This window comes from Pholis gunnellus, assembly GCF_910591455.1.
Source record: "Pholis gunnellus genome assembly, chromosome: 16".
Lineage (NCBI taxonomy): Eukaryota > Metazoa > Chordata > Actinopteri > Perciformes > Pholidae > Pholis > Pholis gunnellus.
In genome coordinates, this window is record NC_136543.1 from 6730449 (window position 1) to 6755931 (window position 25483).

Sequence of the window (25483 nt, forward strand, 5' to 3'; positions counted from 1 at the left end):
CATGGAGGGCCAGTACAAACCAGAACCAGGTCTGGAAAGCAGGTGGAGACTGGCAGAGGATGTGAAGCAGTTATGACGTAACCCAGTGCAGCTTTCATCAAAGTATATGAAAAAAGAAATAAACAAACCCTGAATCACATGTTGCATAAATGCTTGAATAACTTGGCTTAAAAGAAACAGGAAAAGAACAGATGGAATAAAACTCTTTTTGGCCAAAAGGTGTTCTGGAAGTCTTTAGGTATGGCCTCATTTGGAAAAATCTTAGTTTTTTTGGCAGCAGTAAAGCACTGCAATGAAAAACTAATTAATCATAACCTATGAAGTCACTTATGCAGATTTGAAATACCTGTTTACTTGTCCATTATTTTAAGTTTTGTAACATTTCATAAACTATTTTCTGCCCACGTTTTCTCGTTTAAAATCTGCAGCGAGAGCTCTATCCTAAAATAGGCGTTCGTTTTGGACCTGTCCGCTCTCAGCCAGCGCACACACCCTGCAACAGTCTGAGGGAAGAGTGGACGTGGTCCAGAGTCACATCTGGTCTCCCTGTAACACTGACACGTGGCAGAAACAAAAGGACGCAGAGAGACAGGACTTCCCCTGTGCTTTTATTTAATTTTTCATAGCACTGAGTATCATCTTTGTTTGAAACTTGAGTTAAACACTCATGTTGCAGTTTACATCCATGTCTGTCCAGAATGTTGTCACTTCATCATGTTAGACATTTGTGTGAAATTCTTTAGTTCTGGCCAAAAATGTGTTTTGTGAGGTCACGGTGACTTTTGACCACCAAAATGTAATCAGGTCTTCCTTGATACAGAGTTGGACATTTGTGCCAAATTTGAAGAAATTCCCTTCAGGCGTCCCCGATAGATCACGTTCACGAGAATGGACCGTATGGACGGAGAACCCGAAATCATAACGCCTCCGACCACAGCTGTCGCTGGCATGGAGGCGTGAATATCATGAACTTAAGCTAGCAAGTTATTTGTGCAAGATAGATAGATACTTTATTCATCCCCAGGGGGAAATTTGGTAAAAGACACTGTTCAGCAACATTATCTGATGGACCTACTTGATGTTGTGTGAAACACATAGCCCCTCTATAATGTCGGTAGCATACTTTATTATTTATTGTTTTCATCATGAAATGCATCTGTACAGGATCTTTACACCAGACCTTACATTTTGGGGAGAGATGTGTTAAAACAGCAACACCATATAACAGTGTTTCTACATTTAAATACAAAGACAAGAAGGCCGTACAAATTTTAAAGTTGTATTAGAAAATTCTGTATACATGTACAAACAAACTGTAGCTACAGCAGTTGACGTTAACCAAGGAAGCCAACTTTCTGTCGCGTCTTTCCCAAACTCTCCTCCTGGTGCAGCAGCTTCATGAGCGGAGCGTGAAGGGCCTTCCCGACCCGTTTACCTGCCTGGAGACAACAAAAACACGTAAGTACCTTTCTACCGCACAGCCTCTATTCAGGCGTAATCGTATTCAAAAAACCTGGAGGGAGCCAGATGGCCGAGGAGGAAGCGCTTGACTCGCCTCTGTCATTTCAAAGATACTCTCTGGATCCAGGCTGCCTCCGCCCACCTTCCTCGCGCAGGTGACCGTGCCCTTGTGTGTGACAGAGATGATCAGGCTCGCCACGGAGCAGGCCTTCTCCTGCAGAGTCACGTCCACTACGTACCTGTGGCCCACCTGTAATCAAAACCAATGTCACGGTCACGGTTTGTGTGATAAAAGGTTGTTGTTTTTTTCACTTCTGAGTATCAGCACAGGTGAGCTTACCTTGCACAACGTCACTATACAAGGAACGTTTTCTACATCGATTCTCATGCAATCATACGGGTCATCCGACAGCTCGATTTCCTTCGCTCCTTCCTCGTCAGCTGATATGTGGACTTTGGGAATTCTGCAAGCAAGGAAATCAGAAGACTGTAAGTTTTCATTTTACTGAACAGGAATAAGAGGCATGACAGCTGGAAGAGATCATAGGATTTAACAATCTGATCTTAAAGACCAGTATAACATCTCTCTTACTTTGTGTTGAAGAGAGCTGCCTTGATAGCTACAGAGATGGCATCGTACAGGTTTCCATCACACTGCAGGAGCTGTGGAAACACGTCAGTGGGTCACCCGGGCCAATCGCCATTGGTTGCATTGCCATACGCCAAAGTGAAAGACATCATCGGACCACTCACCAGCACGTCCACGTAGAGGACCCAGCAGTGTTCTCCTGCACTGATGCAGAGGCTCTTCAGGTCCACGCTGTGTTTGTTGTTGAAGACTTTGTAGAGTGTGTTACTCAGCTCCGTCCCCAGCTCCTCGCCTCCTCTGCCCTCAAACTCGGGGGTTGCATTGGCCGAACTGACGATTAGAAGGAGAAAGCGAAACAATAAGCATGTGAAGCGACGTAGCATCCGTCACTCAGAGACATTTTTTTTATCCATATCTACTCCTAAAAGGTGGTAAGTAGAATCTCGTCATAATTGCACCTACCAGTCTACAAAGAATTCCAAGTAGCCTTCGTTTGGCACCATGGGCCTCGGTTTACCGATTTCAGCCTTAATCCCAACTAGCACCGCTGTGTGGCCCTGAAAGAGAGACAAAACTGAATATTTCAGAAAATAATAAGTTATCAATCAGTCAACCGTCCTGATCAATTACAAGCCAGAATGAAGATAGTACACTTTAGATAGATATAGCTCGAGGGAGTAACGTTGTGTGCAAATAGAAGCGTTGACAAGTGACTGAGGGTGCACAGGTGAAAAGTTCCAGAGCGTAAACATAAAATGAGCCAACATGGAGGACTTCTGCTGTACTTATTATAGCGTTACGTTACCAGTGTGACTTTGGCGGAGCCGTCCGTGTTGGACACCACATCGGTCTCTATTTCCACGTGTCTGTAGTCCTCACAGCCTCTTCCGTCCACTCGCAAGTCATCCTGATTCAAAGAATCAACATGTCAACAAGACGCAGCTAACGTTAGCTTTCCGCCGTTTTAGAGCACAAATCACGACATTCCTGACATTTGTCGAAATCTGTTTGACTAAAAGAGGTTGAGGGCTGAATATTAGCTGTGAAAAACTTACCCGTATACCGTGTAAGATGTACACCTTTTCAGCCTCGCTAACTTTTACTGTTGCCATAGTGTAAAAAGCACTAATAGCATGTGTGTGTCGCGCTTCTTCTTACGTCATCGAAAGACGACGTAGAAGCCCATGCACGAGTCCCACATCTTTTGCTCACCCGGATGTCCCGATAGTTTGTTCAAAAATCAACCTCCGGAAGATAGAGGACCCCGCCCAACCGGTGCAGACTGTGAATTATGTGACTATTGCGTGAGAGGGAAAGATAATAATTAACAACTTTGATACACTATTTTAGGATCATTTGTTGCTGAATTTAGGAAAGCAATACTTATTATGTCGTATAATCAGAGTTTCTGTCTTTAAAACAAGTTTGCATTGTTTTGTATATGCATGCAGTGAAGCTGTAACTGATTCCAGATCTGTAACTGTTTTTTTTTTTTAGCATCGCTGAGTCAGGCTTTGAGAAAGTGGAATTATACTTCGTCATGATGAATGAACAATTGGTTAGAGAGAATAAAACAGAAATTGGATGAATAAAGACTCCACGTTCAGCTTGTTTGAACGAATGAATTTCACTATTTGTAAGGCTCGGCTACTACAGGCACTGTACAGGCCCCCAGGACTACAGGCTACCGACAACAGGTGTTTTCAACTCTTTAGTGCAAAACAAATGTAGGAAGATACACCACTAAAGGAAAAATATCAACCGACACGATAAGCGCCTCAAGGTGGGTCTCTCTGCTTCATTGAGGCCCTGCCTAGATGAGGGGCCCTTTAGGGCCTCAGCTGTGTATGATATTAAAACAACCAGTCACAGGTTTCCATGGATCGTGGACCCTGGTCCTTCCATACCCCTGCTGACTCCCACTGCTAATATCACTTTTATTATTACTCACATTACTATTTTATATTACCTATACCATTAACGCACATTACTGACTTTGCTTCTTCACCAGAGTCTCTGTGCTTTCTCACCTCGCAGGTTCCCGTGGATCCTGGTTATACCTGGACCCTGGTCCTCCCGTGGTTCTGTCATATGCATTGAATGTGAAGATAAATACCTTCTAAATAGCATTGTCATTTAGCAGATAGAGCAGCATACAATCATTATGCATCTTCTTTGTTTTTATTTTTATAATGTCATGGAGGAATGTGTTGTTCTAGGTTTTTCAAGGAGCGTCTTTAATGCAGTACAATGTGAAATGCACTGGGGCTGATAGAATAGCAGTTGAACTAAGGATATGAACAGGACCCCCCAGTATCGCGTTTCTGCATTTCAGAAAGACAAATTAATAACTATCCCAAAATAAGGGCAGTGTGTATTGAGTCAACATAGTGGGAGAAACTGTTGCCTGGTAGACCTCGCTCAGGGCACGCACACCCTCGGTGGAGAGTATCGGACTTCCTGCTTCGCTCTGCGCTGTGTTGCTCCGCTGCTCGCAAAGCTCTCTGGGTCTCACCGAGGAGGAAGCAGTAGTTAGGTAACGGCCCGTTTTTGTGCTCGGTCCCCCGCTGTGATTAGCTCGCGAACGAGGTGAATTGACACCTCGTCGAAACCGAAGCGGCAGAGAACGCGCGAGCCGAGCAGCGGAGCTGCTGGGAGCATCTGACCGCAGATCAGTGAGGTTAGCTGGGATTGCGCTAACAGACGGAGCGGCGGAGGAGACACTTTGCTGTGTTTTTAACTTCCCAGGGCTCGAAACTACGTGAAGACTTCAAGGAACTTTTCTCCACAAACCAGGAGAGTGCGAGGTATGTTTTAAGAAAAACACAGTGGACTCTTGAAATACTTGAATGTAATCACTGCTGCATGGTACTTATCGGCTATGAACTAATGGAAGTCCAGATATGCTGCTCCAGCTGCCAGTTACTTCCTGGTCGGGTTGATAGCATTATCACTTTCTGGAAGTTGATTCATTATGGCCCTATGATGCCTTAATAACTGCACAGCCCCCACTGGGCATGACGAGATCATTTCCTTTTTTGCTCACCCATATTCAGGGAGGTCACAGGTCAATTTCGCTTGAGTCTTGCTCAAGAGCACTTTGGAGACAAGTGATTATCTTATCTCATCTGATCTAGTCGCATGCTGGTTTATATGTTACTCACCAGTGTTTTTACACTATTATACTAATGTATAACTAATGTTACTTTAGAGATGCAACTATCAGAAAGTCAAGCATCCAGCAAGATATAGACCCAGATCTTTGTTTCTCAGAGGTTGTTCGAGATGAAATTTGAAACGCATCTTCACTGACTGGTACTTGTCAACTCTGCTCATAATCATTAGTTGCAACCCTATTCTAAAAGCTCAAGTGAAACAGTTTTTACTAAATGTTTTAAACTTCAGCGCTGCGATCTGAGATTGCATCATTTCACGTTTTTAACATTAATCGAATATTGAAATATTTGCAGATGAATTCTGTGATTCACTGACTAATCGTTTCAGCTCTCTGAAGTTGTCCCGACATACTTTGGTGTGCGTCTCTTATTCACGACTAAATCACATCACCCATTGATGTACTTTTGTAGGCCAATCCTTGAAGTTCTGATCCAATGGGATTTTTCCGCTGAATTTGGGATTATTGCTGAAAATAAATTCTGTGGCAAACATACGTTTATGATGCTGACACAAATGAGCACCACTTTTATGATCATTGAAGCGTGAATGGAATCGCCAGAAGGGACAAAGCTAACATTAGGCCATAAACGAACTACACCACGGTCACATGAGCGAGAGTACACACAACGAGGCTGTGAAGGCGGAGTCCGCCTTGATGACGTGTTGTCGTCTCATCTAGCCGCTTGCTAGCACACAGCCTTTTTTAAGTCAAGTAAAAGCTTAACATTTCACCATAGGGGTATCTACTGTCACATTTTGTATCGTGGAAACGGAAACAAATGTTATGCTTGTGTTGACAACAGACAACATTTTAGGCATCTGACCAAAAACCGATTGACTTTGAGACGAGGGAACAAGAAGAGTTCTGACTCATTCCTGCACCGCTCTACAAGGACTGTATGCCAAGTGGCCAAGTTCAACGCTCACACACAGGTTGCTAGTTTGACTTCAGAATCAGAACCGTCTATTGCCACGGTATGTTGCACATACCAGGAATATGACATGGCGGGTGGTGCATAACATACAACAATCAACACAGTGCTAAAAATAGTAACTTTAAAATGTACAATAAAATATAGTGCACCAACAAACAGCTAACAGTACTATAAACAAGTATAAGTGGTTTACCAACATTCTGTGACCCAGTTATGAGTTTCAGTTTAGTTTGCAGCTGCACACATTAGTATCCCATCATATTGCTTATTATCACATTTTATTTTGAAACCAGCTGTAAAAATGGCGCCTGCACAGTATTTCGACACGGTCCTAAATTCTGTTGCGTATTGATTTCTCTGTAGAGTCCTCCTGACACCTCACCTGTCAATCAGTATCGGGTTGACTCTCTGGCCTGTTTCATGTAGTTAATCCACTAATACCACAGAATCTGGCGGGGGTCACACACGTCAGTGCACTAAAACCAATCCAAGTGAGATTAGAAGTGGTTTGCTCTGTAGATTGCCAGAGGAGGTCGTCAGCAAAGTGAAATCACATTAGAGTGTTAATTAACTCAACGGGAGGTCAAATCCAGCCGCCTCTCATCATCTCTTCATCACATCTCTCATCCTGCCATCAGTCAGTGCTGTCAGTGGCTTTGAAATGCATTCTAGCAGCAGGGTATCACACATACCCATGAATCATTAATTGAAATATCCGACTGTGCCGCGCATACATTTTGAATCAGGGAGTCCCCGTTACAGTGTAAATCACACAGTGCATCTAATCTTACAGCACTGCAGAGGCAGCGCTCTGTTGTGTCTCCGGGTCGACTCAAGAGAAAAGGAGGCTGTTCTGTAAAGCGTCTCTGTAACAATCAAGCCATTCAGTTGTTATATAAAAAAAAGAGAAATCTATAGACTCATTCTCCACTCTACCACTGTTGACTTAGTCTGCGTTAATGAACTCTGGATTTGCAGTTAGTTTTGCTCGAGGTCTTTCATCACTTTATTGTAGGAAGTCCTATCTTTGTCCAATCATCGGCATTTTCAGTAAACCTGTTTTTTTTTTTTTAGGGCCGTCTAAGCTTCTTTGTTTCCAATGGAGTGAAACATTAAAGCAGTCCAGATAACAATTACAAGTCGTTATCGAGCGCCCTGGGTGCCCGATACCGGAAACACGACTTTCTTGAAATGGGCTACTCCCCCCCCCCCCCCCCCCCCCCCCCCTTGATCTTGTAATGAAATTGTAAAATCCTGCAGTGACTTTATAGATAAGGGGAAAAAGCCTAAATAATATATTATCCTGTGCTCACAAGCTGTGTGGCATGTCGGTCTGAGGAAGTCCACATTTTCAGGGATTGTGACACCTCATTCATCAGTATGTGTGCACATATATTTAGTGTGCCTACCACTGGAGACCAGCCAGATGGTTCAGTCGTCCCAGCCTTCTAGTGAAAGTGATCCTTGCAGACACGCCAGACCTCCAACAATGACCTCCCACTGCGCCTGACTCCTGCTGGGTGGTGACAAGCGTGGTGAAAAGGGTCAAGCAAGACGCCTACTGCTTTTTCAAAATAGCCATTGTAACCACAAAGTCATTTTCTTTTGTTTGTTTTTTTATCAGTACAATGCCCACGTTTTCCCAACTGTTTTCAGAGTTGAATTGCTAGAATTGTTGCAGTCGGAGTATTATCTGAACCTGGCTATATCCAGAGAAAGCTTTGATTTATTCCATCCCGAATGTGCCACATAAACTCTGTATCGTTTTCATTCTGATTAAATTGCTGTCGTCGGGGGAAGCCTCCGTAACTGCTATCGCTCAGTTAAGCCTCGTGGATATTCTGAGTCCTCAGGAATGACCAACTTCACTGCGCTCAGTATAAACTCAGGTTTTAGGGAGGAGACGGGCGCCGAGGTCCAGCTGTTTGATTCCAGTCTATGTTATCGGCATATAATAGGGAGGTCTATTTCTGGTTTTCTGACATTTTACCTCCTTTTGAAGTCGCATCATCTTCGTCTTCACACTCTCAGACATGCCCAATTGCTTATTCATGAGGCTCAGACACAAACCTCAGGCCCCGGGTGCAGCTCGGGACAACTGGGGAGGCTGTTTAGTTGACGCATTGTTTTGGTTCATTTTTAATGCCAAAAGGTGAATTGCAGTTTCCGAATCCAACAACGGCGTCTTCATTTCACTGCCGGTGGAATCCTGGTGGATTGTTTGGCCTGTTGGGATGAGGCCAATCACTGCTTTGTTCCTCCTTCAGTTAATCCTGCTGTGTATCGTCCTCACTTGCTGATTCTATCTGTGGACTTATTAGCGCTTGTCTTTGTTTATATTCCTCGAGGATGTAGAACACTTATTAGATAGTTCGCACAGACTCTTTAATTGTTGTGGTACAGCACTCTTACACTGTGATATTGCTGCAATGCGGTAAGGACACTTTTATAGAGCTGAGACAATTAGTCAATTAGTAGATCGACAGGAAACACTTTTTATTTATTTTTAGAATAATAGAAGAATATCTTTTTAAGTCAAACATTGTTCTTGTTCCAGCTTCTGTTCTGTGAGGATTCACAGTTTTTATTTGTCTTACATGACTGTGAATCTATAATTTTGAGGGTGTGGAATGTTGGTGGGGAAAAAACAAGACATTTAAAACTGTGCGGCACATTTACCACTTTTTTCTCATAGACCATTAGAGTGCATGGAGTTTGCCTCTGGTTTTTGCATTGCTCTCAATGTACACAGAAATAGACATAACAGCTGGGAATAAAGACAACAAAGGTGGAAGAAAATAGGTAAATGCTAATTATGTACACAAGTAGGTGAAGAAATGGGTAGAAAAAGCACCAATTACCAACAACAAAAAGAAAACATCTATATACAAATCAAGTGTTATGTAATACAAATAGTGCAAAGAAATACATATTGAATGGATATTCATGGACTGTATGATTATGTGTGTGTATACATATATCCTGTACAGCATGGGGGATTTACATTGACGGTGACGGATGACATGTTCATATGAAAAGAACGGTGCGTTAAAAACTGTCAAATCTATAATGGCAGCAGTGTTACAGGGTTATTGACAATGTCTGACTGATTTAAGTGCTCATCTGAGTGACGGCCTGCGGGAAGAAGTCTGTTTATTTTGGCGTGCAAAAATAATTGTTACACCGGTACCTCCCCACATCCAAATCCCTCACCTCATTCTCCGAATCCTCTCTTTCATTTCCTCCGCATCCCTCTGCTCCCCCTCGTCCTCTCCATCTGTCCCTCGTCGCAGCATGCGGTCGGAGCCCCGGGCGTTGTAGGATGAAGAGCCCGGCGCACCGCACCAGGGACATCGAGAGGCAGGCTGGCTACCTGAGGCCCGAGCACTGCGCCCCTCCCCCGCCCCGCAACGGCTCCGGCACCATGTGGTTCATCCGCGACGGCTGCGGCATCGTGTGCGGCGTCATCACCTGGTTCCTGGTCTTGTACGCCGAGTTTGTGGTGATGTTCGTCATGCTGCTGCCCGCCAAGAACGTCATCTACAGCCTCTTCAACGGGGTGATCTTCAACGGCCTCGCCATCCTCGCCCTCGCCTCTCACGCCAGGGCGATGTGCACAGACCCGGTCAGTCAGACTCTGAATGGGTTACTTGAGAGGAAAAAAGCTGAATCAAACACAGGCTGTAATACATCTTCGTATAAATTGTCTCTAAATACTATAAGAACGCATGTGAATCTGATTTTAATACCTTTTAATATTTCCGTTGATTGCATCTTCATGTGGTCTGTATCCTTTAGGATTTGTGTTTAGTTAAATTATCACTGATCACTGGCAAGTTCAGTGATACAACCAAACCATACATTTTCTTTTTCTTTGCTGTGAAAGACAATTTCCATCTTTAAGGAGCTCCTGCAGCTAAATGAATGACAAGGAAACACTGTAAAATACAATTGAATTCCTACTCATTTTTCTCTCTCTCTCTATCTCTCTCTATCTATCTCTCTCTCTCTCTCTCTCTCTCTCTCTCTCTCTCTCTCTCTCTCTATCTCTCTCTCTATCTCTATCTCTATCTCTCTCTCTCTGTCTCTCAGGGAGCCGTGCCTAAAGGGAACGCTACCAAAGAATTCATCGAAAGCCTGCAGCTCAAACCGGGACAGGTGGTGTACAAGTGTCCCAAGTGCTGCAGCATAAAGCCCGACAGAGCGCACCACTGCAGGTACGGCACTCCTCTGTGAATGCGCAGATTGTGAGGGAAGATCGCAAAACTCCGCAACTTTTAGGATGTAGGTCCGGGCGATATAGAGCGTTCTGCTGAAGTCCGCACCTTCCAGAGGAAAAGCCCTCTCCTCGTCCGTGTGGGTCTCCTGCCTCCCCTGTGTGTGTGTTTTATCTTGAGTAGCTGCGGCGCATTTCCCCTGCAGGTGGATCATAAGGAGTGCCCTCTGTGGCTGCTCAGTGGGTTCCCTGGGGGATCTCGAGACATGAAAAGCACAAAAACACTGCAGCGTAATTGAATTGCAGAGCCAGTGAGTCATTCTGTCTCGGTGGGATAATGTCAGTTTGAACGAAATAGATGATTTTGTTTTTATGAGTCATTGTTGTTGGTGGTTGAGATGATGACACCGAGATGATACGCTTGCATCGAATGACCCATCAGAATAATGTACTACACGCAAGAGACGGCAGCTTTTTAAATATAGATTTCACTCAGAAAGCGCACAAACAAAACACACAAATAGACGGAGTGTGACTTCCTGCTTTGTCAGATGATAGATTGTAAGGATGTCAGACCTTACTTGAGTAACACACACACACAGACACAGACAAATACGGACACAGTCAAGCCACTATGATCGAGAGCAGTCCAGTCATATCACTGTCATATGTCAACACATGTCATCTTTACCTGTATGTTCATGTGTCCACAGTGTGTGCAAACGCTGCATCAAAAAGATGGACCACCACTGTCCCTGGGTGAACAACTGTGTCGGAGAGAGCAACCAGAAATACTTTGTGCTCTTCACGGTGAGTCCTTGGGACACCCGGAGCCCTGATGTTACCGCGCAAAAACAATGTCTTATTGTTGTTGCACACCGTTTTTTAGAAATAAGCCGATACAAGAGAACACACAAGAACACCAAACACACAGATGGTCAAGAAGAAACGCTGAATAAATCATTTTTAACGTAACAGAAAAATAATGTCCGCATTCAGGTCACCAGGCTCATTCTCACGTCAACTAAAGGGCTGTTTATTTAAAGAATCTTATCTGAACACCAAATCTCATGCTTTGTTATGCTCTCTCCTCCCCCCAGATGTATATTTCACTAGTATCCTTCCATGCGCTAATCTTGGTTGCCCTCCATTTTGTGTTCTGCTTTGAAGAAGACTGGACAAGTAAGTGATATAATAATGACGAAGTGGCTGCTAAATGTCCAGATTCACTCAGGCACTGCACTGTTTTACCAACATCCCAACGTGCAGATATGGCTGATTAAACTCCAAAGAGACGAGTCGTGGCTCAGAATTTGACGATGAAATGTCACTGACCTCACAAATCACATTTGTGGCTTCTACAAGTCATATTGCTAATAATGACAATTTCACACAAATGTCTAAAAGAATGAACTGATGAAGAGGTTACATTTTGGACAGACATGGATGTAAACTGAGACAACTGCGACCATGAGGCTGTATTTGTAGTTCGCACGAGACATCTCTCTCTCTCTCTGCTCTCCCTCCCCAGAGTGCAGTAACTTCTCTCCCCCAGCAACGGTCATCCTCCTCATCCTCCTCTGCTTCGAGGGTCTCCTCTTTCTGATCTTCACCGCAGTCATGTTTGGGACCCAGGTCCACTCCATCTGCACCGACGAGACGGTGAGTGAAAACGGCAGCAGTTGGTCCGTGATGTGAATTTCAGACTGTGGTGCGATTGCTTGGGTTTAGCCAGTTATCCAGGCATGAATGTAGGGCTTTCTTTAGTCTATATAGCGGTTCTGACTTCCTAAAATAAGAATTTGTTCTGTCACTAAATCGGAGCAGAGATGAAAGCAGGAGCAGGTAGTTCACTTCCTGTATCGCCTCCAGGTAGGTTGAGATTAGTGCGTTTTCTCAAAACGTATCCGCTCAAACCACCTACGACGATGACTCACGTTGTTTTTAATATTCCCTACAAACATCGTCTATTCCAGTTCATTTTAATCTAACGAGGCCTGTAGGTTGCTGCCCTGTTAGTGCATCTTCATGTGTGTGTATGTGTGTGTGGCGTTCTTTAACATCAGGAATTGCTGAGAGTGAGTCACCCTAAACCCTGATTCAGACCTGTGAGGCAAAAAACCCCCCGAAAGAATACAAAGCACGCTTCATTTTTAATCTTTCTCGCTGGTTAATTTCTGCTGCTACATTACATATTTTAAACACGCAGCACTGGAGACTCACATCTTCTCGTGTTTGTCACATCTTTTAACCGCAGGGTATCGAACAGCTCAAGAAGGAGGAGAGACGATGGGCCAAGAGGTCCAAATGGATGAATATGAAGCTGGTGTTTGGTCACCCGTTCTCGATAGCCTGGATGAGTCCCTTCGCAACACCCGATCACGGCAAGGCGGACTTGTACCAGTACATCGTGTGAAAGCTGGACGTCTAACCGAGCTCTGCTGCTGTGGACTTCCTGGTCTGCCCCCTCCTATTGGCTGGACCACAACGAACATGATCTCCTTTTAACCACTTCTACATTTTCTTTCGTTTGTGGATATTATCGATATTTCAGGGTGTTCCGTTGTAAAATACGTTGTTGAAATGTTTGTTTAACAAAACAAAAAAACAACCTTCACCTTCTTTCTATTTCCCTCTTGATGCTGAATGAGATTATCGAGGCGCTGCTCTGCAAAAAACAAGCAAGAAAAAAAACATCTCTAACTAAGCACTTAGAGACTGACTGTCTTCCTGCGGTGTCTGATCATTTCCTGCTATGAAGACGAAACAATGTGAACACAAAACTGAAGTCCAGAAGGTTTTTGCAGTCCGGGTGCCAATTCGGTCTCTTGGTTTTGTCTTTCTGTAAACGCTGTCGTGATCCCGTCACCTCTTCCTTTGCTGTATTCCCGTCGACACAAAGAGTCTTTTGTCGAGTGCTGCGCATGATTTGCCTTAGAACAGTGCATTAGTATTTTTAAAAGACATTTCTATTATTTTTGCCTTAATGTGACAGTCGGGGTGAGACGGGATCGCATTGGTTTAGTGCTATTTTAAATGAGTTTGTCGTGTCTTTCTTTGGTGCCGGATAGGTGGATTAGTTCAGGTCATCTAAGAAACGTATTTTGAGACTGAATTTGATTTGATTTACATACTTTCATTCTGCACTAATCCCCACCTATCTGGCACCCCAAGAAACCTGAATCGAATCACAGATGAAAACAGTTTTTAAGGAGCTGTGAGGGAAGTTTAAAGGCTGTAGGACAGAAAGTTAGAATCTTAAAGATTTCAGTCTTGGTTGATGTGGCAACACCCGTGGTTACCAGTGGTGACAGCAAGTGCTATTTAATGCTACAGTCACACCTACAGAAGAGCAGCTGGTGACCTTGTTAACGGTGCAGCCAGACGAGCTCACCATCATGCCTGAGCAACCGCAATCCGATTTCATGCTCGAGATTTTCAATGAGGTAAAACTAAAAAACAGTAACTCTGTGACTTCATTACGCGCGTGAAGGTAATTTGAATGCGGCACGAGAATGGCGGACTCCACTATAACAAAGAAAACCACGATAGAAATAATAACTGGATGTATCCATGAACGGCTTCTTACTGAAAAAGTGCTGAATATAAGTAGCATCAAAAAGGTTTGAATTCATGGAAATCTTTAGGATTCTAACTTAAAACATGTGATACTTAACAGGTAAAGTGTTGTTTCTCGTCCAGGAGGCAGCACGGCCTGTAACGTCAGTCGGTTTTTCAATCCAGCAGGTAGTTTGACCAGTGTCCTTTTTTTTTTTTTGGGACTATTTGGCAACTCTGCGTGTAGTAAATCCAGCCAACCTCTTTGCTTTATAACTATTTTAATCACAGCCACCAGCTCGGATAGAAAGTCGGGGGAATAAAAGCAATACACGTTGCTGTCTGAATGCACTGACCCGAAGTGTAATTCACTGGCTCTCAATTGATGGAATTTGCTTGTGGATAATCCAGTTTGTCACAGATTGCAGTTGTTGAGCCTGACGAGAGGGAGAAAAAGCCTTACTGGATGAAATGCTGATTGAAATTTAGTCCAGAGGAAAAAGGACTGACGGACCACGTTAGAAATGCACGTTTTTTTTAAATTGTTGCGGCTGTGGACGGGTACCGGACCAGCCAGTGTAAGGAGAATATTTTACCTTTGGTGATGAGAATTTGGTTCGGAAAAGGAAATAGGCCACTTCAAAGCATTTAACACTAAAAATGCCTTTTGCTCAAATGTGCTTGAAAGCCTTTTTGAAGATGATGAAAGGACATATTGGAACATATATGTGGCCAAATGTAATGCTGAATGATTGGTTACCATTTCAAGAGTAGACCATAATCAAGTGTGACATTTTCTTAGGCTTTTAAAAATCACTGGAGTTAAAAAAAGATGTTATCATGATACGGAGATGCAACGGTTGCGATCCAGTTTACATATACAGTTCACCAGCTTTCTTCTTCTTTCTTGGATTGTTTGATATATTCTTTGCGGTCCGGTATGAATACCATTTGTAGTACTTACTATGGACCACATGATGTTTTCTTTTACTTTGGTATTTGTTTAAAGGGGAATTCAATAAAACAGTAAGTATTTGACACAACTTTCTATAAGTTTTGTGGATATGTTATTGACTCCGTTGATCAGTTTTTAAAAATATTTTAGCAAATAAGGTTTTACTTAAAAAAAACGTATAATGAATATATTGACTTAAGAATATATTGTCTGATTTTTGCTGTAAATACACTTTGTAATTTTGCAGCTCATTAAAAACCTCACTAAAATTTTGAAAAATAAAAAATGAATGCCTTTAGGATTTCTTTATTTGAATGGTTGCTTTCTTTTGGTTACAAATACAGATTAGTAAATGACTGAATGACTTTTAGCTCTATATGTAATTTTACCACCCAACGTCAGTAGAATTACAGTTTATCATTAGAAAACATCTCTAGAAAGTGATTCAAACCAATTGTTACCCCATAAAAAAGTATATATATTGTATAAATACCTTTTTAAATTCCACAATTTGAATGGTTGCTGTTTTTTACAGACGCTTGTTAATAATAAGGTTGTAATAAATAAATAAGGTTCTCCTTATTGAGAAATTTCGTTTTGAATTCAGGGATGTAAACAAAAGTATATATTTGATGCTGTTGTGTCAAACATTAATGATAAAAAAACAACATTCTGTTGTAATTGCAGAAGCATGCTCTTATCTGCCATGTAACTGGACTGCAAGGCATCTGAAGGGGCTTTAAACTGATTCCATTTTTAAAGGGAGGGAGCTGGTCTAATGGAGCGTCACCGTGGAAGTAGATGTAAACTTGCTCAAGGCTGATGCTCTTCATTAGACGTTACTGTGTTTGAATGCAAAGAGAGGACACTGAGCTAAATGAGTACAAAGTCCCTGCTTGCTGCAGGAAAAGACAAACCTTCACATCTTTACCCAGTTGAATACAGATGCGCTGTGATTCACATCTAATTCAATCTGAAGCTCCTCTGTCTGAAGAACAAAGCTGTCACGGAGACGAACTTAACATACGACGAGACAAGAATCGTGTTTGTCAGATGAGATGTTTATTTAATAATTCTGTAATGTCTCTTCTCTCAGTGAGGATGGCAATTTACGCATCCGTTGAAGTGTTTCCTATTAACAGAATATATTTACACTTTTACAAATGTTTTTCACATAATCTGTAATCTGTGACACATTATGAACAGTTTACATCGGAGAAAAAAACCAGTCACTCCCTCTAATCAAACCGTTTTGATTTGGGTTAAAATGTCATAATGTTAAATTTCTCGTTGCAGCAGCCTTCAGATTGAAGCGATGACTGATCTGCACATATTTTAGGTTAAAGAGTACCAACAAACTACTGCAAAATCAGTCTCTTTTCCATTATACTACCAAGACATAGGTCAAAACCTTACTGATTTAACAGTGCTGAAAGATTTACTGTAGTTTTCTCGCAGTGCAGCGCATGAAGTCGCCAATGTGACACGCGCCTTGTCGGGTCAACATCGTATTTGAGTGGTTTTCTAATCTCTCTGTACGACCACATCTACAGTTTATGTGCACACGGATATAAGTACATCACACCTTAGGGCCATGCGGCTGTCACAGAGCTATAAATGTGGCTACTGCAAAGCTCCGACCGGTTACATTACAGTGAGAGTGGGTTCACAGGTAGATGGTTTACCCTCGTATCATGCCGTTAACTGGAGGAAAAGCCAGGCACCAAAAAAAACCTTCGGAGTCAAAAGCACAGATTAAAGGTATGTTAAAAATAGTTTGACATTTTGGAACATACACTTCACATTCACTTATTTGCTGAGAGTTAGATGAGAAGATCGATACCACTCATGTCTGTATGCTAATATGAAGCTACAGCCAGCCGCCAGTTAGCTTAGCATAAAGACCTACCTGTCAGCTAACTGCCTACCAGCATCCCGAAGACTCACAAATTAACACATTATATGTCCTCATCACATTACACGTGTTATCTGCACCAGAAATTATACGTAAAAATGTAAAATTGTGGTTTACTACAAACTGCTCCCAACCAAGAAATAGTATGGCTTAAAACCTCCCATGAAACCACAGCTTGATGTTTCATGTATATCTTTCTGGTATGAACAAAGCTATACTGGTTGACTTAGCTTAGCATATAGACGGTAAACAGGAAAAAAACAGCTACCAAGATTCACCTACCAGCACCTCTAAAGCTCACTATATAACATGTGTGCTGATCAGCTGGTTGCCTGGCGAACCTCACAGTGCTTTTACACACAAACTAGATATACAACATGTTCATTAGAGGTGCTGGTAGGCATACTTTATTACATTTGGACAAAAGCAAGCTAGCCGTTTTTTCAGTCTTGAGTAAGCTAAGCTAAGTGACAGCTAGCTCCAGTTATATAATAATCGGACAGACATGAGAGTGGTATCAATCTTCTTATCAAGCTCTCGACAAGAAAGCGAATACGCGGAATTTTCCCCAAAAAGGTAATGCAACACACCCAGGATGTGACTGGGAGGCACAAACAGCTGAATTCACTTCAGCGTGGCTGGGAGTGATATCCACTGCTGAAGCCGGCCTTTAGCTTGAGCGCTGTATAATCACATTCTCACTGCGGTCACATTAATAGGGATGCATGTAAAATCACATGGTACAAAACCTGCACAGCAGCAGCTGGAAGGACATCTGATATATTTGTGCGTTGCTGCTGTGGAATATTACACACAGGCATAATAGCTACCGTTACGCATTCATATTATGATATGTATCCAAACAACTGCAAAGTGTGATCACACAATACTGTTCAATAAAGCATTAGACAAACCACTGTATACTACAGTATGCTTACTTAGCTTGATTCATGCTTACAGAAACATCCCTCTAGCAGCATTTATTGCCATTGCCTATGCTCAATTATCCCCACTCAAAGCTCCCTCGCTGTTACACACATCACAGTGTTGTGAGATTTAAAGGAAGTCTAATGGTATTGCAAACGATGGGCGATGGACAGGATAATGGATAATCAGAAACGCAGGGCGCATTAAAGCTCAACAGGCAATAAAGAGGCCATGTGATGTGTCTAATGCTGTAGACACAGTTTGGACATTTTATCACAAGATTGTGTGTTTAATAACAAGAAGCAGCTCACAGGGACGTCACTCTGATATGGACTGACGCTCCAGGTTGCTTTGGTGTGAGATAGTTTGAGTTTAGGCCTCAGTAGGAGCGTGCACACGTCTATCATAAAGTGGAGGAGCAGCTCCCTCTGAATCAAAACATGTGTCCCGCTCATATCTTGAGGTTCAAGCTGTCAAGAAAGACAAATAAGAGAAAAAAAGAGCCTGGCACGAGCCTTTCAGCGCTACATTAGTATTATTACTTGTGAAAATACGAGTTCACCTCGTCAGCTAAGTGCTTCATTCATTATTATTCGCCTTGAGCATGCATAAGATGCAACGTCAGTGTAGGATGTTTACAGTGAGTGTCAGAGTAACTTAAGGAAATGTGAGAATTAAGAAAGCTTTGGTGATCTGATGGCTGCGATATATAATGCACAGGCTGAGTGATGGTGACATCAAAGTACATGATGCCATTTGCCCATTGCTCATGAAGAAATATATAGTATTATCTGTCTCCTCCTTTAAGGTATAGCTTTTGAGAAATGCACATATTCACTTTCTTGCTGAGAGTTTAATACCACTCTCCTTTAAATATGAAGCAACAGCCAAGAGATGGTCAGTTTAGCTTAGCACAAAGACTGGATTGGGGGGAGAGCTAGCCTGTCTCTGCCATAAACTAATAACATTTGTTTAATCCATATGAAAACCGAATTGTACAAAATGGATGTTGGAATTAAACAAACAAGATCAAATATGTCAATTGTGAGCTTTAAATATGCTGGTAGGCAGAGTTTGTTAGCTTCAGACAGAGCCAGGCTAGCCGTTTCCCTCTTCCACTTGTTATGCTAAGCTAGGCTAACCAGACACTGGCACCAGCTTCATATATACCGTACAACCATAAGAGTGGTATCAATCTTCTTGTCTAACTCTCAGTAGGAACGCAAATAAGTGTATTTCCCAAAATGTATAATTATTCCCTTTAGTCTACTCTTTTCCCTTCCTTCTCTTCTGTTAGCTCATGAGTTGTTGTGCTGCCTTTGACTGAAAAACTCCCTAAACATAAGGTAAAGCTAGTATAATTTTTGCTTCATTTGTGTGGTCAAAGATGATTTTAGAGTGTCTGCTTGGCGCAGGCATCCATTAGCTTGTCTCCACTAGCCAGACTGTAGCTGTGTCATGGCCATACTGGCTAAAGGCCAACATCTCCTCTGATTTTCGAACAGTGTTTCTCTGCCTACATGCAAACAAAACTGACAGATAAATAGTAACATTACAAATAAAGCAATTTTTCTTCATCAGGAAGGATGCAATTTAAGTGGCATTTGGTTAATGAGGAAACGAGTCAGTCAATAAAACTAGTAAATGGGGGAGGATTAACTACAAAACTGGAAATTCTTCTCATAAGATCTCACTTTTCTTTGGCTAGATGTTGAAATCAGAGGAGATGCCGACCTTAAACACACCTCATTCCACAGCCAGCCGGAGCCAGGCTGAACTCTAGTGGAGACGAGGCATGTTATTCGTCCTTGGCGCCTGCGTCGTGTTGCCCATCCTGCGGTGAAACCCTCTGCAGTACCAACAGACCGGAGAAGGTCAGGGAGATCCCGACCCACCACAACGTTATCTGGGCTTCACCAAAGATCAGCTGACCCAGAAAAGCCTGCAGGGGGCGAAAACGAAATCCGTGTTTCTTCATTACAAAGTCAATCAGTCTCTACAATGCCAATAAAAAAATTCCTGTACGAGGCCTAAATCACTGCGACAGGTTATTTCTGAATTTAGCCTATTTTCTAAATGAATGCAGCTTATATAAGGACGAAAGGTCACTGTGAAATTAACTTCACTACAGTTCTCCATTATGCTTTGAGGACAAGTGGCAGCAGACTACAAGGGTGTGTGGGAGGTCCTGAGAGAGAGACTGTTACTTACGGAAGATATGAAGTTGGAGGCGGTGGTGGTCACAGTGGTTTGGGTGGAGGAAGAGGAGTACCTGAGTGCTTTGGCGAGGAAGGTCCACATCACAGCATTGCAGGTGAAAAGCAGCCCGCCACACAGTAGCCTCAGGGGGATATGAAGCTGACGAACAAAAACAGAACTCAATGGCAACTGATTTGTGTCGGCTTTAATGCAAAAGCTTGTGCACTCTGCAGTTTTACATTGTTATATATACAAATGCATCAATGTTTACGTCGCATTTTCATGTTGCGGTTGCTGGAGGTGAAGCAACTAGACTACCTACTTGATATATATTTAAGTAGTTCAATTTGTAACAATGCATCATACCTTGTGTGTAAAATCCAAATCTGCAAAGCAGTAACTTGTGGAGTCATAAGTACAATACCTCCCATTGACATCTGATAGAATTATGAAGTATCATAGAAATGCAAGCACAGGGCCTTGGAAATTGTACTTCAGTATAGTATTGAGTAAATATACTTAGTTACATTCCACCACTGCAAATATCATTGTAAAGAATACATTATATCAATGACAGTATTATAATACATCAGCATCACATTACATTAATTATTTTGTCTATTATGATGTTATACCAGAGGGTGCATATTAAGAGCGTTTTGTGTTGCTTCTACCTGCACACACCTACTGTTTTAAACATCCATCAGACTAAATGGGGTTCTACCGTTTAACGCCCCATGTCTGCTGTCTGCAGATGTTTCTGACATCACCGTGTGACGTGTGCGCACAGCGTGAAGGTCACACCGTGGACCGTATATAGGGTCACACACGACACCTTTTTAAAAAACCAACCCTTCTCTCTTCACAACCACGCCGAGACGAGTTGCTTAAAAAGAATAACGCGATAACACCCATACACACTCGGGACGAGCTGCAATGTCATCCGGCACGCGGACACGGCACGAGAGCGCAGCTGCCGCATGGGCTCCCCCACCCCGCGCGATGCTGCTGCTGCTGCCGCTGCTGATGGTGCTGATGCTGAGGGAGTCGGGGAGGAGAGTCGGGCGGGGATAACCCCCCAACTTCCTCCGCGAGAGATCGCCCCGCTCGCAGGCGCGCACGCTGCATTATTCACAGCCATCCTCACTGTGTAAATAATTAACTCAAAACTGTGGAGATGCCTCACCCGGTCGCAGGCGGTAGTTTCGTCCGCTTGTCTAAATTTCCGCTGCTCTCCCCACGTCCGGAGTCCGGTTTCGCAGACTCCCTTCAGATAGTCGGCTCCGAGGGACAGTTTGGCCGACGACGACGCCACGGCCCCGAGGAAACCCGCCAGCAGTGCATAGAAAACTCCCGGGAACATGTTGACGATGAGCCGAGGCACATTATTTTCTAATCCACCATTTACATTTCTGATGATGCTGCTGCTTGTCCGCGTTGAGCTGCCTGCCTGGTTCGTGTGTGTGTTTGTGTGTGTGTGTGTGTGTGTGTGTGTGTGTGTGTGTGTGTGTGTCACTGTGTGGCACGTTTTCCTGCACTGTCTACAGACATCCGTCCGGTGGCAGTCTCACAACACATGGTCAACCCGTAGCAGCGCTGTGGTTGGACTAAAAAGCCCCCCTGTTGCATTCTGGGAAAAGCAGTTCCATCATTCTATATAACCTTAACTGAATGAGTGATGACTTTGAAGCAGCAGTAAGGTACCGCCAAACATAATGGAATCCTGATAAACCACAATACATGGCCTTAATTAGATATTTTGATTGGAAGAGATTAAGCAGATCATCAATAGACAGTAAATTGAAGTACCCCATATTCTTCTTTGCTATAGCCTGAGAGGCTATACCGGGTGGAATAGAGGACAATCAATGCTAATCTAATGTCCTTGTGTGTGGACATAGGCTACGGCAAAGTCTGACTTCAGTTGATCCAGACCTCTGTTCCCTACTGCATACTGATGAGCTGCATTATAAAGGCTCATTACATTAAAACACACTGGGTACAAGAGAGATGGTTGGGTAGGAGTGTGTGTGTGTGTGTGTGTGTGTGTGTGTGTGTGTGTGTGTGTGTAGGCATAGGGCAGTATTCTAGATCCTCACAGGTGATCCTCATTTCCTCCCTCCTGTGCCCTTTAAAGAGAGATGAGCCTGTCAGACAGGCGAACCAGAACAAAACTAGAATTTTCTCCTAATTAGGAATGGAAAGTGGAGTCATCGGCATGAATGTGTGGTATGGGCCTGTATTGACTGTATTAATCTGAGCGTTGTTATGAAGACAAGAGTCCTCTGACGACAGACGTCCATCTCCTCGTCAGACTCGGCAGGGACCATGAAGACAGAATGGTGTCAGTGTTGTAATGGACTTAAAGACCTACTTCCAAATCAGTGCATGAATCTGGAAGTGTGATTTACGCTCTCACAAACTGATTGATAGCACAAACTGAAAACAAAATCTGATTTTGTTAGGTCTTTGTTGTCTTTTGGCTACATAGGGAAAATAGGCTGAATAATGAATTATGAACTGGAATAATGCCCAGACACAGAGAGGTTTAAAGGTGTATTTATGCCTTCATATTGCCTTTTTATGCTCAAAGATAGACCAAAGTATCTAAAACAAAATGCAGATAATTCAGTTGGGATAGTCTTAAGGGAATGTGTGGTAAAATGCACAAAGGGGAAAACTACAAATGGTTAATACTGGTTTTTGTATTGAAATTGACATCATAATGAACTTATAACGTGACTGCAATAGCTCATATTTTTGGCCACTTGGCGGCCAGGTGTGAACACAACACTGTCTTAGCTCGTTAGCAAACAAGTTTGATATTCACTGTTAGCAGCCGCAGAGCAACATTAGCATTAGTTTGGAGTCGAATGTTCTCCATCTACATACCACGATGTTCGGTCGCTCTGTCTGTCTGGTGCTGGTGATGTAAGTAGTCGGTTTTGAGAGCGTGTAAACTGCGGCCGTGAACGAAAATAGAGCGGCGAGAATGCACCATAACCGTCAAGTTGTTTTCAGGTGTTACCATTATTATTATCTTCTGTGAAAGTGGCCTATTACTTTAGCTGTCTGTCTGTCTGTCTGTCTGTCTGTCTGTCTGAAAGTGCATTGATTGAAGTGGTTGCTTGACTGCAGCTGGGGCAAGAAATTGCAATTCCTGCAATCGCAGTCTTCGCCAAATATGTAAATAGTATGTTTTGTTTTATCAAGGGCAGAATAATCCTCAAAATTTTTTTTTTATTACATCCTTAAGGTGATCCTCATCCTTTTTCTCAACCAGGCCAAGTGTAAACCCAAGTTAGTGTTCAGGCCAGTAGATGTCTCTAATGTGCTTCAGAGAAATACGTCCACATCCACAACCTGCTTTTGATGCAAAGCACTGACTTTGGGGCAGCAATTAGCTTGAAATACAACCTATTTTGCCTGTTGATGCTTTGACAATCTTTTACCATAACCATATTACCATTTCATTTTGACATTTGTGAGCAATTAAATCCTAATTAGCCTGTAAAGAGGCCACCGTGGCATTATTCCTGCTTTGAATGCATCTGGATACGTCAAGTTAAGTTATGGGGTCATTCCAACTAAGAGGGTGATCGCAGAGTCCTTAAAGGAAATTAGAGGCACTTAAACATGGAAGGAAACAAATTTGGGAATAAAACAAGCACATAACAATGCAGGGCCAGAGCTTGTCTGTGAAAAAAGGATATTAGAGTGGCGAGCAATGACAGTGCAGAAGAAGTCAGGTGTTTCTGTCACAATGTCCTTTGCTCTCATCCCCTCCTGAAACAAGCTTCGGGAAAATGACCGTCCTCCGTCTGTCACATTTTGACACCATCATCCCTCTGGAGTGTCTGCTTAGCGGGGAAAGTCTGAAACCAAGAGGAGCCATTAGCTGTTATCCTCGCTTGTAGTTTCCAGCCTGAAGCTCCTCTGACAAATACAAGTGTCAAGTTAGTGCTCAAATTGGCGGTCCCCCTCCGCTTCTGTTCAATTGAGCGATAATTGAGCCCACAGAGAGCTTTAGTGACATTATTTTAACTGAAGGTCTGTCACTGCCTTCCCGTGTCTTTGTCCACATTTTCTGCTCCCGGTCCTGTATGGTGATTTAATAAGGAGGAAAATACCATCTTCAAAGTGTAGGGTTCATTAGAGTAACCATTTTAACTGTGACCTTTAACTCAGCTGTCAATTGCTTGCAGTCGGATATATATTTTGACAAATGAAAGGGAAAATTCATAAGAAAATGGTTGCAAAATGGATTCTTATTGTCTCTCTTTATTATTGCTTTATTTAATCTCAAGATGCAGTAAAACATAGTAATTTAACTTTTCTTGGCAAAAAGCCGTTCAGGTTTTTGCTGCAGAGAGATAGTGACCACTTTGGCTGTGGGATTCTTTTTTCTTTTGGACACACACCCAACTTATATTAAAAACAAAAAAGAAGAAGAAATACCCACACACTGCTATCTTTTCTCCAAAATATTTTATTCTACAAGGACATGACAACTAAGAGAGCACTTGGGGAAGATATGTGTTTTGGGAGCTTTATTTGTGCATTTAATTGTTATCCAGTACCTCCAAATAATTGATATGCTGCACACAGATGGAACCAACCTACCAACCTACCTAAAAACTCTCTTTTTATTGTGTGCCTTTGATTGATACAATATTCTACTGCACTTTTATTTAGTTTAGGCCTATTACATTTGAGGCAAGTTATATCTGCTCTGTACTTTTTGTATTTATTTTGTCCATATACTGTAAAGTCTGCGTTTGTCACCAATCACTGGTGACTCAGCTCAGTTGTAGTGCACAGTATACGTTCAAGTGTTTAAAGTTGAAAGCGGATGATAAAACCTTGAAACCTTGCTCTATTGTTTTTACTTCTTTCCTCTGAACTATGAGTCTTGGTTTTTATCTGTTGCATCCTCTTCAGAAACTTTTCTTGGACGCCTCAGGATTTTCCGCCATAGCTCCTATATGCTATACTCTTAGCTGCCCCACCAGAAGTGATGCAGCGCAGGAAAGTCGCCACGGGAACCAGACACCACAAGTCTGGTGCACTGCGAAATACAGAGAGCTTTGCCTGACGCCGATAGGCTTAATCAGCATTGTGTGAACTCGGTTGGCAAGTGCTTGAAAGTAACACACAAACTCCAGCTTTAACCTTGTGTACAGTGCTTGTTTAGGATAGCTTTATACTGAACTGAATGTAGGAGCTTGAACCAGCGACAGACTGAATGTACTCCTGCTGCAGTCTGAATCAGCTGTCAACATTGTGGTATATGCAAAATATGAACAGTGATGTGTTCCCTTTCACATACTGTTGTATGTATTAAGTGCTTTTGAACGGTGATGCATTCATTTAGCTTAAGCAAAGAAATGAACAAATCACACAGCGACTCACACAGCGACTATGTGACCATGAATCCTTGACCTTAACTGTACATGATTCGAATCAGCAAAGGGATTTGTGATTTCTAGAAATGTTTGGATTTTCATTTTTATTTGGCCAATGCAGATACCGATCTGATACCAGTGCTTTA

General features: G+C 42.7%; 3 protein-coding genes across 4 annotated transcripts; 1 reads left to right on the forward strand and 2 right to left on the reverse strand.

The window, feature by feature from the left end:
• Window positions 1–1265: 1265 nt before the first annotated feature.
• On the reverse strand, window positions 1266–3202 carry exosc7 (exosome component 7). Of its 2 annotated transcripts, none has more exons than XM_079176738.1 (8): window positions 3106–3202; window positions 2856–2957; window positions 2513–2607; window positions 2215–2380; window positions 2054–2124; window positions 1802–1925; window positions 1556–1711; window positions 1266–1439 (listed from the first exon to the last, which is right to left on the reverse strand). In XM_079176738.1, exons 1-8 carry the CDS (start codon window positions 3160–3162, stop codon window positions 1335–1337), a joined length of 876 nt encoding a protein of 291 aa, XP_079032864.1. In that variant the 5' UTR covers window positions 3163–3202; the 3' UTR covers window positions 1266–1334. The 2 variants fall into 2 exon arrangements, with proteins under 2 accessions (XP_079032864.1, XP_079032863.1); XM_079176737.1 differs by having other exon boundaries at window positions 1266–1435; window positions 1552–1711.
• Window positions 3203–4568: 1366 nt separating this feature from the next.
• Window positions 4569–14979, forward strand: zdhhc3b (zDHHC palmitoyltransferase 3b). The gene is made up of 7 exons (XM_079176011.1): window positions 4569–4857; window positions 9456–9787; window positions 10255–10379; window positions 11092–11188; window positions 11479–11560; window positions 11910–12040; window positions 12636–14979. Exons 2-7 carry the CDS (start codon window positions 9485–9487, stop codon window positions 12792–12794), a joined length of 897 nt encoding a protein of 298 aa, XP_079032137.1. The 5' UTR covers window positions 4569–4857; window positions 9456–9484; the 3' UTR covers window positions 12795–14979.
• Window positions 14980–19531: 4552 nt separating this feature from the next.
• Window positions 19532–21295, reverse strand: tmem42b (transmembrane protein 42b; the record flags this gene model as incomplete). The annotated part of the gene is made up of 3 exons (XM_079175487.1): window positions 19532–19675; window positions 19945–20091; window positions 21119–21295. 3 exons carry the CDS (start codon window positions 21293–21295, stop codon window positions 19532–19534), a joined length of 468 nt encoding a protein of 155 aa, XP_079031613.1.
• Window positions 21296–25483: the final 4188 nt, after the last annotated feature.